This window comes from Pan paniscus, chromosome 10 (genome assembly GCF_029289425.2).
Source record: "Pan paniscus chromosome 10, NHGRI_mPanPan1-v2.0_pri, whole genome shotgun sequence".
In the NCBI taxonomy this organism is placed as follows: domain Eukaryota; kingdom Metazoa; phylum Chordata; class Mammalia; order Primates; family Hominidae; genus Pan; species Pan paniscus.
The window spans coordinates 67,040,641-67,060,487 of NC_073259.2; the positions used below are offsets into that span (position 1 = coordinate 67,040,641).

Consider the following 19,847-nt stretch of genomic DNA (forward strand, 5'->3'; position numbering starts at 1 on the left):
ATACACTTCGGCTTTACAGACTGTGAGACTGAGCTGAACCTTGACATTGTGGCGACACCACACTGTCACTGCATTCGTCTCTGGAGTCATGCAGTCTTCCTGATTTGGTACTCAAGTTCCTTATAGATTAATGAATCAATGAACAGCATGTGGTACAAGCAGCCACGTCAGGTAATAGCTTTCAGCTCTGTATTGCCAATGGTATTCTTTGGCCATGTCCAGGTTTCTCTTAATGCAAGAAGGACTGGAATTTTTCTCAATATGTGACTTGCTGTCAGTCCATCTGTGTGTGTATAATTGAGTTATGTTTTATGTAGATTTTAACTAACAGATACATTAGATTATCTAATAAAGTTCGCAATTAAGATACCATACGTGTAAACCTTAAAGTAAAAAGATGATTTCTATAAGCCACACAGGAAAACCTATCTCAGTGTTAAGAGTTCCACCCCCTTTCTCTGAAAAAAAGAAAAAAAAAGGGGGAGAAAGAAGTGCACTAGCATTTATCCAGCAGGCCCTTTATGTATATATTATCTCATGAATTACAACCATCCTGAGGGAGTGGGTGTTACACGGATTTTAAACATAACAAAACCAAATCTCAGATGGCAAGAGCAGTCTACATTCAGACCTTGAATGGTTTACCTCCATGCTTATTTTGTTTTTAAGTTTTTGAGATGGGGTCTTCCTCTGTCGCCCAGGCTGGGGCGCAGTGATATGATCTCGGCTCACTGCAGCCTCTACCTCCTGGGCTCAAGCAATCCACTCACCTCAGCCTCCCGAGTAGCTGGGACCACAGGTGCACACCCGGCTAGGCGTTTGTATTTTTGGTAGAGACAGGGTTTCTCCTTGTTGCCCAGGCTGGTCTTGAACTCCTGAGCTCAAGGGATCTGTCCACCTCGGTCTCCCAAAGTGCTGGGATGACAGGTGTGACATGAGCCACTGCGTCCGACCACCTCCATGCTTATTCACTGCTTCTCCTTCATGACCGCAAAGCGTGCTCATTGCATCAGGATGCTTATAGGTATATTTCCCAGAAAACTATTTCTTACTATTAATTGTTGATGGATTCTTTAACACACCATAGACCTCGGGTCTTCTGTGATGTGGGTGATACCATTCCTGTGCCTGAAATGTCAGCCCAGTTCATCTCCCTTTTGAGCTGTTCCTCATCATTCAGCTCTTATGGTACCTGTTCTTTGGAGCATTTTTAAAAAGCTATATCCCATTTTTTCCCTTGACTCTCTTATTTCTTGGATTAAAAAAAAAAACAAGAGAAATGCATGGATATGTAGCAAAATAGTGTGAAGATTTGTAAAGAGTCATCTGTTTCCCACCCCTCTTCCATTTCAATCTTCTTCTGAAGTAATGCATTATTTGAAATAATTTCAAACTTAAAAAATATGGAGAATAACTGTATACTTTCTATCCAGAGTCACTAATTTTTCACATTTTCTCACATTTGTTTTATCACCTTCCTCTCTTTCTCTCTCAATATATAAAAATGTTATTTATTTTCTGAAGCATTTGACAGTAGGTTGCACAATTCATACTCCTTTATACTTTAATAATTTAGTTGTACATTTTTGAAAGCTGAAAGCATTAGTCATTTCTCTTCAGTTTTCATTAGTCTCCTTTAGTATGAAACAGTTACCAGTCTTCATTGTCTTTCTATAATATAATTTATAGATTATAATATAATTTAGAATTTATATTAGAACATGTAAAATAAGAAAACATGTTATATTGCAATATATGGTTTAATATATTCTATAACTGTAATATAAACATATAAGACTTATTAATATGTTATACAATTTATAACATATACTACATATAATTTATAGATAGAGCATATTATATAAAAAATACATAATATATAAATAATATATGATATATAGTATATATATGCAAATGCAGAATGAATAATAAGTAATAAATATAGAAAATATAATATATGCATATCATATATGTAATACATTATACATATAGTATATAATAAATACAGTATTATAATTGATTATAATGAGTTATATAATTATGAATCATGGTATAATATACATTAGAATAAATTAATATGCAATAAAATGTAACGCTACAAAATATTGCTACACATAAAATTTATAATTTGTTAGCGTAATATATGTTCATTTATATTTTTATCAAATGTTCCTCATATTGAGTTTGATGTTTTCTCATGATTATATTCAGGTTATACGTCCCTGCTAGAATACTGCATAAATGATGGTTATGATGGTTCCTTCTCAGGAATGGTGATTTTAATTTGATTCCACAGTTAAGACGTAGTGCAATATAATGCATTTTTTCCATAGTGTTCTTTTTAAATTTTTTCATTTAATAATTAGTAAATAGACACTTTGAAGTCCTACTAATACTTTGCACCTCAAAAACTTTCATGCCCTAGGTTTAGCATCCATTGATATTTTTGATATTTCTTGCTTGCTCCAGTCTTCACTCTTCTGGAAGCAAAATGGTTATTTCCCAACTCCACTGCTCCCTCCACATTCATTAACTGGCTTTTTAATGAAGGAAGAGGTCTCCTTTCTTTCCCATTCACTTGCTTGCTGTATATATGTATGTACATTTATCTGTACCCATTCATTCATTTATGTATATACAATTACGCATTGCTTAACAATGGGGACATGTTCTGAGAATGAGTGGTTAGGTGATTTTGTCATTGTGCAAACATCATAGAGTATACTTATACAAACCTAGATGCTATGGCCTATTGCTCTTAGGCTACCGTACTGAATACTGTAGGCAACTGTAACACAATGGTAAGTATTTGTGTATCTAAACATATCAAACATAGAAAATATACAGTAGAAATATGGTATTATAATCTTGTGGGACCACCATCATATATGTGGCTCATTGTTGACCTGAAAGTTGTTATTGAATGCATAGCTGTATTTATTATTAGCATGGACTCATGGATTTCATTTTCAATGGTTTATAATATATTATCGTACCATTTATTTTAATATTCAAATTGCCTTAAGTTTGTTCGGTGGGATCCCATTGTCCTGGCTTCTATGACCTTTTGACTGTCATTTTATAAGCATTTTCTTACTTTCTGACACGAGATGATCCAAGCTCCTCTTGGATTTCCCCAGCCTCAGCCCTGGTGTCAGCCAGTTTTCCAAGGAGCTGGTGTTCTCTTTTGTGGGGAAATGGTTTGTGGTTAGTGCCAAGATGGCCCTTTGCTACTGAGGTTTTATATTTATAGGCCCTTTCAGTGATAGAGCTAAGAAAAATATGCACACATGCACATACACATATACTCACATATAGCAATCATGAGTTCAAACTCATTCCCTTTCCTGTTTATTTTTTTATTTTTTGAGACAGGGTCCACTCTGTCACCCAGGCTGAGTGCAGTGGCACGATCACAGCTCACTGCAGCATTGACCTCCAGGGCTCAAGCAGTCCTCCCACCTCAGCCTCCTGAGTAACTGGAACTACAGGCATGTGCCACCATGCGTGGCTAATTTTTGTATATTTTTGTAGACACAGGGTTTTGCCATGTTGTCCAGGCTGGTCTTGAACTCGTTAACTCAAGTGTTCCGCCAGCCTCGGCCTTCCAAAGTGCTGAGATTACAGATGTGAGCCATCCTGCCCGGCCCCATTCTTGTTAAAAGTATTGATTCTCAACTTACTTTTTTCTAGTTCTCTAAAAATATTGTCCGCTCCATTAGCATTATGTTACACAGAAGGACACAGTGTCTGACTCTCAAGTATTGTTCAAAAATTTTTTTGAATAAATTAATACATGAATAAATTTTGATGCTGTGAATTGACACTCTGAGAGCTTAAAAATAAAGTGTGGCAATCTTGCCCCTTCCATCCATCCTCTTTTTTCCTTACATAAACTCGTTATTAAATATATATGATAATCAGAGGTGCTTAGCCATATATCAGAACTTGAAGAACAGTGAGATTTCTATTTTATTATATCTTTCATTTATCTAACAACAAATACATTTCTGTAATGGATTTGTGTAATAGTTTTCTGAAAGTAATTGTCTGAAGTTTCATTTTTTATTATTTTAACTTTCAAGGTGGCTGGGATCGTTGGCAGAGCGGATGTGTTAGCGTGTCTGCTGTTTCTATTGGCCTTTCTCTCGTACAACAGGTATGTGTAGCTAAGAATGCCCTTCTCTGTGATCGCAACTGTGCCGTGTGTGTAGACTGGGAGCATGTGCCTGAGAGGAGAGAATCTTCTGGTTGTGAAATGCTAAGCAAGATTTCCAGGGACCAGGAATAGGAAACTCTCTGCTTGTCCAGTGCTGGGCCGTTTTCTCTTCCAACCCCATTCTGAACCACACTGTAACACCTTAAAGGGATTGCTTTCCCAGTGTTGGGAACCCAAGCACTTGCTTTATCATTCCTTTTACTTGTAGTTTCTTACTGAGAAGTGAATTTGGAATCTTAGCTCTGAGCCAAAATGTATTTGATGCAATGTTCTCTTTTATTTGCCTATAATTTGCTTAATTTTTCCTTTTCATTTTGTTCCTAATACTTTTTCTCTTAGCCTCACCAAAGTAACTCAGAGCTTAAAATGACAAAGCTGAGTATAAAGTAGCATTTCTCGACTGTGGTTTTCCAATTTACATGTAGTTTCATCAAAAGACAGAAGTTTTTTGCATTGGGAAACTGAAAAGCCTTAAAATAATTTCCTGTTATATTACATCTTTACCCTAAACCAATCAGATTCTCATCTGAGTCATGTCATGTCCATATAGAGAAAGGAGTGGATTAAAAAGAGAATGTGAATGGGGGCAGCTCAGAGCATGTCCTGTGATATGGTTTGGCTGTGTCTCCACCCAAATCTCATCTTGAATTGTAACTCCCACAATTTCCACGTGTCGTGGAAGAAACCTAGTGGGAGGTAATTGAATCATGGGGATGGATCTTTCCTGTGCTGCTCTCATGATAGTGAATAAGTCTCACGAGATCTGATGGTTTTAAAAATGGGAGATTCCCTGCACAAGCTCTCTTTGCCTGCCGCCATCCATATAAGATGTGACTTGCTTCTCCTTGCCTTCTACCATGATTTTGAGGCCTCCCCAGCCATGTGGAACTGTGAGTTCAATAAACCTCTTTCTTTTGTAAATGGCCCAGTCTCAGGTATGTCTTTATCAGCAGCATGAAAACAGACTAATACAACCTGGAAAAGGGGGGCAAGTCAACCATGTTGCCCAGTTTCATGGAAAGATGCCTGATTAAGCATTTGGTGGCCCTGATCTTTGGATCAGTTCATTGACCTATAGTCTTACAAAGCCCAGTGACTGAGGAACACTATTCTAAACCAGTGGCTCTTAATTAGGGGTGATTTTCCTCCTCGTCCTAGCCACTACCTCCTCTACCTTCAGGAGACATTTGGCAATATCTGCAGACGTTTTTGGTTGTCACAGCTGAAGTGGTGTTCATGGCATCTGGTGGGTAGAAGCCAAAGATGTTTCAGAAGAGACATTCTGCAATGCACAGGACAGTCCCTACAACAAAGAATTATCTGGCAGAAAATGCCAATGGGGCTATGATTGAGAAACCTGTTACAAACCAATGTAGACCTTGTGTCAATAATGAAATGAATTAAGTCTTAGGAAGTTTTGTTTTGTTTAAAGGGTGGAACATTTTCTTAGCATAGTGTAAGTCTTCTGCTCCTGGCTTTGTAACTTCCTACTGCATTCTTGATCATATGATGTGGTGTTATGAAATCTGAAAATATAAGCCAAAATTTAACAATTAATTGTTTCTTGTTCATTCTGGCATTAGAATAGAAGTAATAATTGCTTTGGAGTTTAAACTTGTTCTCTAGGCCTGTTCTTTGTGGTTAATATATTTGGGGGCATGATTAGGCCTGCAGTGTATCCATATCTGTATGATAATGAGCCATGTTATTACAGATTGGTTTTGCATGCCATTCTCACTTTCAGAAATTTGAGCTATAGACGAACTCAATAGAAAAAAACGCCTATCTACTGCAAATTCTGCGTATAATGTTATGCAATTGTTCTAAGAACACTAAGGAGAAGGTGTCTCAACTACAGAAATATTGGCCTTTACTTCAATGGAATAGGAGTCAATAGGTGTGGTACTTGTTGAAGGGAACAGTGATGTCTCTTGGTAGGGGGCCCGCTCTGTTTTACAAGGTGAAACAAAAGCTTAACAGCACCGGAGAGATTTTGAAAATCCTTGTTGGAAATTAAACTGAGAAAAAAATAAACTTTACCTAAGATATGCTCATAGAAAATGAATTTAAATATTTTGGCTAAATGAATTTAGCCAAAAGAAAAAAAAGGTTAAAATAGTTGTATTTTCATCCCAGAGAGAAATGCTTATTATATTTTGGCATATATATCCACTGGCAACTTTGTTTTATGTATGGAAGCATATAAAACACTTCACTACCATAATGATGATGGTGATACACACTTGATGTGTGACAAGTCATTCGTTTAATCCCCCCTACAACACTATAATCCCTTTTCACACATAAGGGAACTGAAGCACCAAGAAGTAAAGTAACTTGCCCCATATTATCCTGTTAATTGACGGCTGTGGTTAGCAGGGAACCCAGGGAACCTGGCCCCTGAGCTTATGCATATAGTTTAGTAACTCGATTATTCACTTAGAATGTATTCACTTAAACATCTTTTCATATGACTAAGTATGTCTCTCTGGTAGAATTTTAAATGGCTTTTTGGTGTTCATTTGTTTGTTACATACCATAGTCTGTGTATACTGCAATTTAAGTACAAAATTCAGTATTGTGGGGATGAAGGCTCTTTAAGAAATCTCTACTTACCTGCTTAATTACTTAGAATGCAATGAAATTGACATTAGATCTTATCTTTAAGAGGTGGCATTTCTTAGCAGACCATATTCTTTCTTAGATTAAAAGAATCTCCAACTTGTTTTTCAGGAGTCTGGATCAGGGCTGTGTTGGGGGAAGTTTCCCTTCCACGGTGTCTCCCTTCTTCTTGCTGCTCAGTTTGTTTCTGGGGACCTGTGCGATGCTGGTGAAAGAGACAGGCATCACGGTGTTTGGAGTGTGCTTGGTTTATGACCTCTTTTCCCTTTCCAACAAGCAAGACAAGTCGTAAGTCATTTTACAGTTTTGATATCAAATGGCATGTCATGGGCAGAGAAAAATTACTTAAAACAATAGTTTCCAAACTTCCATTTAAAAAATATAACACTTTATTAAATGTCATCTCACCTTAGACTGTCACGTAATCAACAAGGCTTATTTCATTAAGATAAGCGCATTATATATGTTCAAATGCTTCACACTTTTGTATAAATCAATGAGGACTATGAAGTTTTTGTGAGCCCCAAATTTGGAATTGAAAAGTATCTGTGTTAATTGCAAGTTTATATTGCTGGTTTGTTTTGGTTGCATGCTGCTGAGAAAATCTTGATTCATAAAAATAGTGATTGCAAATGGTAACAGTTTTTCACAGCTTGCTTTGAATCCCTGCATTTGCTTGAGTGTTATCCATCAAAGAGCCCCTTTTCCTGCTCTTCTAATGATGCTGTTACCTAAGAGTTTTAGGAGGCATCCATTGGGATTCCACAAAGAGCCAGTCTGCACCATACAGGAGTACGTACACGTCATATTCAAATTAATGAACAAGCTTATTTAGTAGCGTAATTTATTTAAAAAATTTAAGGCACACTCATTTTATGTTGTGGCTTATAGATGATAAGAATCACTAAGGCATATTAAAAGTTCAAGCACATATTATAATTTTCTTCCCCATCAAATCCATAATTACCAGTAATTTTACAAGCAGACCCCATTTTTCAGTAATTATAAGGTCCTTACTTTTAAACTTTTAAAAGATGTGGCTAATTTATTCCCCTGCCGTATCAAATGAAGAATTTTATCTGAAAAAACAATCCTGCTTTTTAAATCCCATTTCCTACCTCTTTATACTTCTTGACATAAAGATAAGAGCAGTGATATTGAGTGGCAACACACTGAGATGAGTCAGGAAATTGTGATCACCTTCCTGCCTGGAAGTGTGATAGTTGGGGATAATTTAAAAACAGTGTAGTGCTCTGTTGGCTCTTGGTAAATCTCAGAGGCTTGTAAAAACTTGGAGCCAAATAATCACTTTGACCCAAACTCGTGCCAAGAAAACCGTGAGCCAGAGGCCCTCCCTTTGGCCTATGTGAGGTTGCCTTTCCTCCGTATCCTCTGACCAGTGGGAGTAATTGCATTGCCCATCTTACCTTTTAGGGAACAACCTGTAAACCCCTTTTCCACTTTCTTCTTGCATCTACCTTGTCTCAACCTCCTAACGTCTTTCTGCTATGCCTCACTGACAGCAAAAAGATAAGACAGCTGACTGCAGATGCGTTCTCTCACGTGGTCCAGTCCAGAGCTATTTTAATGTTGTCATGAAAGTCATGTCTCCTCTGATCTTGGGACTCTCCAGCCCACTGGTGCCTACACCTCTTTCTTTCTTCTTCATGTAGTCACTGTTGAGCCAGGCCTTTTTCAAAAGGGATACTTGTCTCTTTTTTTTCTTTACCTTCATCATACTAGATGGCTAGAAATTCTTTGGGAGGATTAATACTGCTGATACAAGTCCTGCAGCTCAGTCTGGGTCTTTTTTTTTTTTTTTAAAGAAACTTTTAGGCTGGGCGTGGTGGCTCACGCCTGTAATCCCAGCACTTTGGGAGGCCAAGGCCGGCAGATCATGAGATCAGGAGATAGAGACCATCCTAGCCAACATGGTAAAACCCCATCTCTACTAAAAATACGAAAATTAGCTGGGCATGGTGGCATGTGCCTGTAATCCCAGCTACTCGGGAGGCTGAGGAAGGAGAATTGCTTGAACCAGGGAGTCGGACATTGCAGTGAGCCAAGATTGCGCTACTGCACTCCAGCCTGGTGACAGAGGGAGACTCAGTCTCAAAACAAAAAGAAAAAGAAACTTTTAGCTTTCATATCCAGCAGTGCTGCTTAAGTGGAGGCATTCATTCTTTTCTTCATGCTTTTGTCCACCCATTCAACACATACTCATTCTGCCTAGCCAAGAGCAAGACAAATAAGAGGTTCCTTCCCGCAAAGAGCATCTAAGATGTTGGTGGAGACAGACATTATGTAAGTAATTTGACGAGTGATTGATTACAGTTGTAAAAAGTGGTAGGAAGGAACCAGAGGATGTAACACGGAGACCTGGCCAAAAATGGGTGATATCACCTAAGGGCTGGCCCTGTGCTAGGCACTGTGCCATGCCATTTGCTTGCAACACTCTTTATCCTCATTTTACAAAGGAGAAAACAGAGGCACAGAAAGTATCCTCCCCACAGTCAGCCAGCCCAAGAGGAGCCAAGATTTGAACCCATGTCCGCGTGGCTCCAGATTCACAGGGTTAGCTCGGAGCACCATTGCTTCCAGGGAGGAACATATGACAGGGACTCAGGAGACCTCGCAGGACATCTGCTGCTCAGGCATCATGAGAGTTTCACAGCTCAAAGGTTCTGAGTATCTGGGGGGTCGTGGACTCTTGAGAATTTCACAAAGTTATGTCCCCAGAGGAATGCACATATACACAGAGTTTTACACAAGCACCTAGGGGTCTACTCCCCAGTCCCTACTTTATCTGCTAATTTAGAATAAACATCTTAGCACTAGGTGGTTCTTGAGATCTTTCATCGTATGATTCAGGAAGCAGGAAAGAAACAGTAATAGAAACAAAATGTTGCAAGTACTTTCCTACAAGTGCAGTTTATTCCTAAATTTTAAGATTGGCCCCACATGGATGGAATGAGATTTCTTCTATTTGACATCATCTTTAGGAGGAAAGATTTTCAGTACAAAATCAGCTCCTGAAAATTATCTTTCTTTTTTAAAAATTCAGGATATAATTTCCAACATCTAGAAAATAACATTCTCTGTCCACAGTCCTTATCCTCTCTCTCCAGAGGGAATCACAATCCTGAATTTGGCACTTTTCATTTCCATGATTGTTTCTAGGACTTTACTTCATATACACACATACCAGTGAATAGCAAAAGTGTTATTTTACATATTTTCAAACTTTACATAAATGGTATCACTTGCTTTTTTTTTTTTTATTTACCATTGGGCTTTTGAGATATATCAGTGTTGATATATGTAGCTGTATTTCATTTATCTTAACTGCTGTATAGTATTTAATTATCATTATCCATTTTTCTGGGTTTGGAATTTAGGTTATTTCTACATTTTTGCTATTATAAACTAAGCTGCAGTGAAATTTCTGTGCATATATTCTTGTGCAAATACATGAAGGTTTCTTTCAGGCATAGCCATGGAAGTGTGGTTGCTGGACAAAGGATAGATGCACGTTAACTGCATTACATCCCGAGACATTGCTCCTGAAATGGTTCTAGCAGGAATGAGAATCCTCTTTGTTTCACTTTCTGATCATCCCTTGGTAGTATCAGATGTTTAAATTTTTGCCCATCTAGTGGGTTATGTGAGTTACTCACATAACTGAGTGGTTTCTCAGAGAATTCATAACAGAAAAAAATGTAATTAATTGGATGGTTCAGCTATGAGCAATATCTTACAAGATTATAATAATGTAAATCCTTAATACCACTGCAACCAAATATTCTGAGAGAAACCTATTTGGAGGGTGAGGGGTGAAGAAGTGTGTGTTTGAGTGTGTGTGTGTGTGTTTGTGTGTGTGTGTTGGTGGCCATCTAACAAAGACTGAGTTACAGTGTTCTATACTAGGTCAATACGATAAGGTCTAAAATTGAAAAAACATTCATAATTATGTTGTTTTAATAATATGGCAGTAAATATCAGAAACACAAGAGCTAAAGACTTGAGAATGGTTGTTTCCAGGAAGCAAGACTTGTGGGTGGGGCAGTTTACTGCTATCGGTTGTTGCAAGCCTTGTCATTCTGGTTGACTTTGTTTTCCCTCAATTCCATGCACAACAGGAGCAATGGGGCCCTCTGTCCACGCAGCCCACAGCAGCCCGGGAGCCCCCAGCCCTCCTCACTGCCAGGCCATCCTCACCGGGAGAATGGGAAGCAGCAGCGGTTCCCTCACAAAGGAGCTTGGGGTGGCTGCCACTCTCCACTGCCACCAGAACCCAAGAGCAGTGGATTCCCAGTGTCCCCACGAGCTGTGTGGTCCATGATGAGGTACTGGGCTGGGTTTCTTGGTCCCTGCATGTTTTCAATGTCCAGCATCACCTAGTGCAGCCTGGGATGCCTGGGGAAGTGAAGCACTGAGTCAGCACACTGTGACCGCCCTCTCTTCATGCTTCCCTCCTTACCCCCTTCTTCCTGTCCCTATTTCCCTCCCTTCCTTCCCTATATTATAATGGATAAGAAAGGAGTAGTTAGAGGAAGCAAGTGGAAGCCCTGCTGCCTGCCTGTGCTGAGGTGCGGGTCCCTGCAGCCTCAGGCATCAGAAGATGGGCGCCCTCCGTTTCCTGGGGGAGGAGAACGTTCTCCCTCCCCTTCCCCTGCCTCCCTCTCTCTGCTCTTTGTGTTTGATCTGAATTTATTACAGTCCAAATATGGGAGGAAACCCAGAGGACTCTTCCTTTCTGAAATGTTTTTGAAGATGTATGAAAATCTTTACAGCATATGACTGTCTTTATTTTCTTCCTTTTTTGTAATATTTTGACCTAGCTGTGAAAATTAGCATGGATTTATCAGCACAGGTGTTGCTCCCTAAATTAGGCTGTCTCTAAAATGTTTCAGGCCACAGACAAGTCAGAATATAACAGATATATGTTAAAAGACAAACTTAGGCACATTAAAAAGCTAAAGAGTTTATTTGAGCAGACAGTGAATAATGAATTGGGCAGCTCCAGACTGCCGGTGCTTTGGGGCTCCCCTGCTGGGGCAGGGTGTGGGGAAGCTTTTATAGGGCAAACGCAGAAACAGAGCAAAGGAAATATTTGATTGGTTAAAGGGGAGTAGTAGCCCTATGTGGATCATTCCAGTGGAAAGTCCCTAGTTAGAGGTTAGTTAGTGGTTAAGCTTGGTTTCATTTTACCATTTACACTGAGTTGAGTTTCTCTGCTGATGTAGGGATGCAGGGTGCCAGAGTCACCTTAGCCTAATGACCTCTCGATTAGTTTAACATATGGAAATTCCATTCATAAGATTAGCACTTTACCACTTCAGATTGCTGTTGTTACTCTTCTGTGTAGTCCCTTAAAACTCCCTCTTTCTGCAGTCTTTGTTTCCAGTTATTCTTGCCTTTGCCTATGTTTGTTTTTTTATCTTGCCCCATTCATTCATTCTTTTGTTCATTCATCAATAAATATCTGTTGAGTGGCTGACAAGTGCCAGGCATGTTCTAGGCACCAGGAGTGTCCTGGTAAATAAGAAAGACAAGGTCCTTGCTCTTGTGTAGCTTTTCTTCTAGTAGAGGAAGGTAGACAATAAATAATCAACACTGAATGAACAATGTGAGTGCTCAGAAGAGAGTTAGGCAGGATGTGATGGAGAGTGATGGCTTAGCCTGGGGGCATTTGGGTTGGTTGGCCAGGGAAGGCTTCCGAATCCTCCTGAATGAGGTGAATTGCCAGTGAAGATGTGCAGGGATCCGGCAGTGGGTTCCAGGCTTGAGGATCATAGCAAATTGGGAGGAGAAGGGGTGAGGGCAAGGAGGGGGCAGGGCACAGGTGAAGGGCTGTGCTGGCTGTGGAAGCAGATTTGGATTTTATTCTGAGGGGAATGGGAAGATACTGGAGTTTGTGTGTGTGTGTGTGTATATATAGACAGTTATGATAACATTTCTTTTAAAAACGTTCCCTCTGGCCTCTTCGTGGTGCAGGCTGTTGGGGGCAATCATGAAGGAGGGAAAAGGGTTAGGAGGCTTTCACACAAGCTGAGTGACGGAAAGGGGGTCTTAGCTGAGAGTCATGGAAACTGCAATGAAGAGATGAGGTGGATTTGAGATACATTTCTGATACAGACCCAGTAGGACTCGCTAATTAATGTTTGTGATGATGGGGAGAGGGAAAGGAAGGAAACAAGGATTTCCAAGTTTGTGGCTTAACCAGGTGGGTGGATGGTGGCATTAGTTACTAAGTGGAAAAATTAGGGGAGTAATAGATTTTCTGGGGGTTGGGGAGAGAATAAAATCATAATAATGCATGAAATTCCCAAGGAAAAGGAAAGAGGAATAAAGGGTTAAAACGCTGAGAAAATCTGGTCATTTTTGTTGAGGGCCATGGAGGGAAAGAAGGTGAAACAATTGGGGAAATTGTGAATTTTTTAAATGGAGGCTAAAGGAGTACAGAGATCACTGGAGATGTTTAAGGTGGGACAGAAGCTAGGCTGCCATGTGACTATGAACTTGGTTAGGGCAGGTTCATGCCAGGGTGTCTCATAGATGTGTTGCCAGCTCCTGTCACAGTGTCTGGCCAATAACAGCTGCTTAAATATTTGTGACATGGATCAGTTGATGAGTGGATGATAAGGAAGTGTTGGAAATTAAGCATAGATGGAACATTTTCAATAAATTTGCCAATGAAGAAATGGGGAAAATGTTGTTAGTGGGAGGAATGTTCATTTTTCTTTTCAGACGTGTGTGTGTGTGTGTGTGTGTGTGTGTGTGTGTGTGTGCATGTATTCTTAGATAACCTGTAGAGAGGAGAGATGAATGATGCTGGAGCAGAAAGGGTAAGATGAAATATGAATTCCTCTGGTGTGCGGCTAATTGTTTAATAACTGGCTCTCCAAAGAACGGGACTCCTGATTTGTAGTGTTTGCTAATGTAAATACTCCCACTGTGGCTGATTTCAAGCTACAAGTGTGACTTCACTGACCATGGAGTTGTGAGAGCTGTCATAGTCCTCCATGATGCCATGTTTCTACCAGACAGATGCAATAGACATAAATAACCTCAAAAGCATAGATAATAGCAAAGTGAAGCAAAAAGCCAACTCAAGAGTAGTGAGCTTTGAATATGTACTACCTTGTTTAAAATATGACATATTTAATTTTAAGTTTATTTACTTGAATTTTTAATAATGGCTGTTTTTTAAGTAAGCGACTTGTAAAATTCGTAAAAATTTAACAGTCAGCTCTTCCAAACCAGTGTCAGCCAGTTCCAGCACACCAGTGAGAAGGTCCCTCAGGAGGGGGAAGAAAACTTTCTATTATCCAACTACTATGTACCAGAAAGGGGGCTAGCATGTCCCATATGTTATTCTATCCAACCACTGTGGTATCTCTTTTAGGGTAGATATTGTAACTCCCATTGCTATGAAGAAACTGAGGCTTAGAGGTTAAAAAACCTTGTCCAAGTTCACATAGTAAGTGATAGGGTCAGGATTGGAACCCAGACTGTTTGACTCCTAAACTTGTGCTCTGACCATTTACTGTGCTCTAAAGCCCAGAGTCCAGAGCGAGGGCTAAGCTTTGGGAAAGAGGCAGGGTGCTTGTTTGATTTCTATGTGGAGCTGGCCTCTCCATTGAACTCTCAGCAGGTACAAAGATTCTTGTAGTCATCTCGGGTTCCACAAATGAGACACCTCTTGACTTGCTTCAGTACGGGGTATTGGTGCTAATACATTGAGCTAGGTGACATGCTTTGTAGATTACTTTTTCATTTTTTTAACCTCAGGTAGCAGGCTATTTTAGAAAGAGTGATGATTGGAGAGCAGCAGATAGCACAGCTGGAATTGGGCCGGATTCTCACTAAGTTAATGTATTTATGGCCCTGGACCATCTTCCCCCAATGGAAAGTTGTCATATATGTTTTCTCTTTGGAAAACAAAAAACAAAAAACGGTGTCATACCTTTGAGTATATATTTGATTACTGTTACAATTACTTTTGAAAACTGTGCTTGTACTTTTGTCAGAAGGTGATCAGGTAAAGCAAATAAAAGTTGAAAGAGGCAACGTTATCATAGTTCTTAAGATCTCTGACTCTGCAGACAGAGTGTTTAAATCATGGCTCTATCACTTACTTGATCCCAGACGAGTTATTTGATCTCTGTGAGCCTCAGTTTTCTCATCTCTCAAAGGGGGAAATGCTGGTTGTCAGGACTAAAAGCATTTGTACATGTATAAGCATATAATTGGTGCCTGGCATACCATGGCCACTCAGCACACGGAAGCCAGCAGCGTCATTATTATTAGTTTAGTATTCTGAATATTATTTTCCCCGTATGGGTTTCTGAACACCAGGATGCATTATGAAAATGCTGAACCTGCAATATACAGGCAAGGAATGAGTTTGTGTGCGATTTTTTTGTTGTTGTTCAACTTCAAAACTATTAGGACATAGTCATATGGGATGCATTGGTGTGAGGTTGACAAGAATTGGGCTAAATGTTATCAGGCAAAATATTGTTTTCAGAAGTTATCTAATACAGGGAAAAATCTAAGCCCAGGAAAAAATCCTACTGCAGGTCATTTATTTAGTTTGCCTATTTTTATGTGACTTACTGATTGACTTATGGGTAGAAAGTATAATGAAAAGCCTAGAGTTGAGAGTACCTACTCTAGAATCAGATTACATTTTAGTTGATGCTTCTTTTACTGAATTATTCCATGGGAAATGAGAAATGTTTTGTGTGTAAACATCCCCCAACATCTTAAATACATCAAATTCATGCACACAGGGAAACACTTTCCCTTTCACATTACAAAGCCCAGTGAATTCTAAATGAAATCTTATCTTCATTCCATATATATCAAGTATATACACACCTATATATGTATAGTCATTCCTCATATATACTTGATTGGTTTCATATTTAAATGACAATGACCACAATAGGCATTGTAGACAGTTCTTGGCTCAACAAATTCTTGGACATTTCCTCTTTCCTCTGCTACCCTTCAGGGTATATTATGGATCATTCATTCATTCAATACTGTTTACTGAGCACCTACTATGTGTCAGGCACTATTTTTGGTGCTGGAAATATGGCAGTGAAAGAAACAAAGTCCTATCCTTATAAAACTTTATGGGATGATGATCATGATATTTCTACATAAAACGAACTCCTTTTCTACTTTTGTGGGCGAGATAATGGTTAGATTTTCATTTCAGTGGCTCTTAAAAGTTTTTTCCTGTAAATACCTTGCACATAGGTGTACAAATAAAAAAACTAAAACGAGTTTAGGACTAGAGAACAGTTTGGCACTAAAGTGAATTATAAGGTAATTAAATTCAAGAGACATAGGGAGGCATATAAATATTTTGACCTTCAATGATAAAATGGGTAGCTGATCTTTTAAGTGTCATTTTTATGTTTTATTGCTGTAGACCTTGCATCGTACTCTTTTTCCCCAAAGTAAGAAATGCTGTGCAAATTAAACTCCTGAGGTAGGCTTTTGAACTTTTATGTCACACGTTATGATTCTATGAGTAGGGAAAATGTGTTCCAGATTATTAACAGCCTCGTACCATCTTTGAGAGAAACCTAGTGAACTCGTGATATGAGATTTGCAGGTGACAGAACAAATCTATGTTGAAAGCCTGTATTATTGATGAATAATAACTGGGTTCTCTTTCTCCCCTTTATACATCATATTCATTGATTGATCTCAGATGAGCCATTTTCAGTCTCATTCAGCTGCTGCTTTCAAAAATGAAATGACTGAATAAGAGGTGTGGAGTTAACTAATGGGTCCACACAGAAAATACATGTAACAGTTAAAAGTGAAGTTTCTAGGTTCATATTTTTTTAATAAATCCCACATCCCTCATTTTAAAATCTCTTAAAATATAAACCTCAGTGATGCACGTTAGAAACACAAACCACCTCGTGGAAGCAGATATGAACCAATATCTTACTTTAAAGGGTTGTTGCAAGTTTTTAATTGCTGCTAATAGCTTTTTCCTTGCTTCCCTTGCTTTGTGTATAAATAAGCTGGTCCACATTTCACTATGGAATTCTCTCTTCAATGGCATGCATAGTTAAGTCTTTAGATGTAGTTTTTAGGTGACCGTATTCAGATCACTGTGAGTTATTTCCAGGAGGTAGGAGCATGATAGTGGTAGACCCAAGAAAGCAATAACTTTTAGGCTGAACTATATAATGACACTGACCAAACTAACCAGTATAATTAAAGTTACGTATTGTTAAACAACTTTATAACAGTTTATACTCAGGGTCCTGTCGTTCAGACACAGTACCCAAATTATATCTTTCCTAATCTTTATCCATATGCATTGCTGAGCTTTTGCCTTCTTCAGCTTCTTTCTTTCTTTTTTTTTTTTTTTTTTTGATGGAGTCTCGCTCTGTTGCTCAGGCTAGAGTGCAGTGACGTTATCTCGACTCACTGCAACCTCTGCCTTCTGGGTTCAAGTGATTCTCCTGCCTCAGCCTCCCGAGTAGCTGGGATTACAGGTGTGCCACCATGCCTGGCTAATTTTTGTATTTTTAGTAGAGACAGGGTTTCACCATGTTGGCCGGGTTGGTCTTGAACTCTTGACCTTGGGTGATCTGCCCGCCTTGGCCTCCCAAAGTGCTGGAATTAAAGTCGTGAGCCACTGCTCCTGGCCTAGTTTCTTTTTAATGTAGTGAATTGACCATCGTTTTTGCTAAGACCCTGTGCCCTTTGGTGTTCTGGGACTACAGGCACACTTGGTGAATGTTAAGGCACTGCAGAAGGGAGGTGGTTGATTACTGCAGGCAAATGACCTCCTATAAAGAAGGAAATAGTTTATTGAAAAGGGTAAATGAATGGTGGTGTTTTGCTATAGGTGTGACAGAAATGGCAGGAAATGTGTTTTAAAAAATAAAAAAAATTAAAGTTGGGCACTGTGGCTCACGCCTGTAACTCCAGCACTTTGGGAGGCTGAGGTGGGAGGATCACTTAAGTCCAGGAGTTTGTGGCTGTAGTGAGCCATGATCACACCACTGCACTCCAGCCTGGATGACAAAGCAGGACTCTGCCTCTAAAAAGAAAAAAAAAAGTTAAGTACAAAACTTATTTTCAAAAATAAACTTTGTCAGTTAGTGTTAAAAGGCTTTTTAATTACGAACTGTGTTTATTGGAATAGTGTCATTACTGTGCCTTTAATGTTCTTTGGTGGGTTACTTACTCAAGCTGGTTTCCCAGGTCTCATTAAAGTAGCTTTTTTTCAAATATAGAACTTGCCAGAAAAGTGTTTTCTTTGATGGCTAGAGAATTTGAAGAAAGATTTTTGATTTTTCTATTACTGTTTCTTAACCATTAATTGAGAGGGATCTTATCCCTTTTTAACCAGACCCAGAGTATGTGGTAAAGCAGGAACTACCTTTATGAGTTCATCTGAAAGCTTCTTGGAACTCCACATTGGTTCCTGAACTGAGCTCAGCACTAAAGTGGATCATTTCAACAAAGTGCTTGTTGGCTTCATTTAAAAGTTAGCACTAAAAGCTTCTTCTAAATAAATCACATGCTAAGGAGGCAAAAATTCCTTTTAATTTATGGGTAGCAGTTGATAGTTTCTTTTATTTTATTATACTTTAAGTTTTAGGGTACATGTGCACAATGTGCAGGTTTGTTACATGTGTATACATGTGCCATGTTGGTGTGCTGCACCCATTAACTCATCATTTAGCAGTTGATAGTTTCTAACTGCTGACAGTCCCTGGTTCATTCTGCTTCATCTTGATTGGGTATCGGTTCTTGGCAATATTTGATCCCCTGTGAATTTCAGTCAGTGGATGATAAGCTCTTTCCTTTCTCAGTGTAGAGTAATCAAGCTTAGGCATCTGCCTTCCAACTGGATGCACAGGGACATATGTTGAAAGAGAACGCTATCAGAACGTAGGCATTTCTGGTTGGCATGCAATTCCATCACTGTCACAACAGGCTGTTGAAAGAGGATCTCGGGTCTCATGACTTTCTATCAGCTCAGCAGACACCATATGGAATACTCAACCCCTGGCCTGTGTGGGTAAGAGAGTGGCAGCTGACTTCAAGGCCACAGAACAGCTCTCTTCTTTTGCAGAACACAGCTAGTGCTCTTACCGTGCTGCAGGGAGTTAGCTGCTGATATCTTTGCCTTTTTAGTTAATGCTACTATCAACCAGTTTAATTTTTTTCTCTTCCTCTTTTTTAATGTAACCTACTGATAGATTGTGGAGGGATTGTAATAAAAGCTGTATCAGTTCATCTTAACATTGTAAACACTCGGGATATATAAATAATTTTTTCATGAGAACATTATTCTATGCTAGGTAATATATCATTGTGATTTCAGATAATTTGGTGGGCTTTCCAGGTTGTTGCTTGGAAAATTGTCTGGCACATGTTTTGATCTGGTACTATGTATTGTAGACTCAATATGACAGAACCTTAAAAATATACATGCTTAAATGAAATTTTTCTTTTTTCAAAAATTGAAGAGGTTTGGAAGGACATTTATCCTCAGAAGAAAACCAGAATTTTAGAAGTGGAAATGATTTGAAAATTCTCTTAAAATTCAGAAGCAAGCATGATGATTGTGATTTTCATCATGATCAACATTATGAGTACCACTGTAGCACTTCCCAATGGCCAGGAACCATGCCTCAAATTTTACAGATGGCTTACAATTTTGATTCTTACGAAACCTATGAGGTTGGCAGTGTACATTACCAGTAAAGAACATGGACTCCTACCAGAGTGCCTGGGCTCCAATTCTGCCCCCACTGCTTACCAGGCATATGATCTTTTACAGATTGCTTACACGCTCTGTGTCTCAGTTTCCTTGTGTGTACCACGGCAGAAGTAATACTAATACCTATCCCATGAGATTATTGTGAAAAACAAATGAGGTAGTACATGAAACAGCTTATGATAGCTCTTAATTGTGGGTTTTCATAAATGGTAGTGCTAGGATTTAACT

General features: G+C 39.0%; 1 protein-coding gene across 5 annotated transcripts in view; it reads left to right on the plus strand.

Moving 5' to 3' along the window:
* TMTC1 (transmembrane O-mannosyltransferase targeting cadherins 1) overlaps nucleotides 1-19,847 on the plus strand; it is a 282,903-nt gene that overhangs the window by 21,104 nt on the left and 241,952 nt on the right. For 3 of the 5 annotated variants that reach the window (XM_008954264.5, XM_008954265.6, XM_008954263.4), the window contains exons 3-5: nucleotides 4,086-4,159; nucleotides 6,953-7,129; nucleotides 10,981-11,187. In XM_008954264.5, coding sequence (XP_008952512.2) covers nucleotides 4,086-4,159; nucleotides 6,953-7,129; nucleotides 10,981-11,187 — 458 coding nt within the window. The remainder of the gene's footprint in view (nucleotides 1-4,085; nucleotides 4,160-6,952; nucleotides 7,130-10,980; nucleotides 11,188-19,847) is intronic. The other 2 variants (XM_034936102.3, XM_034936104.3) reach the window with 1 other exon arrangement.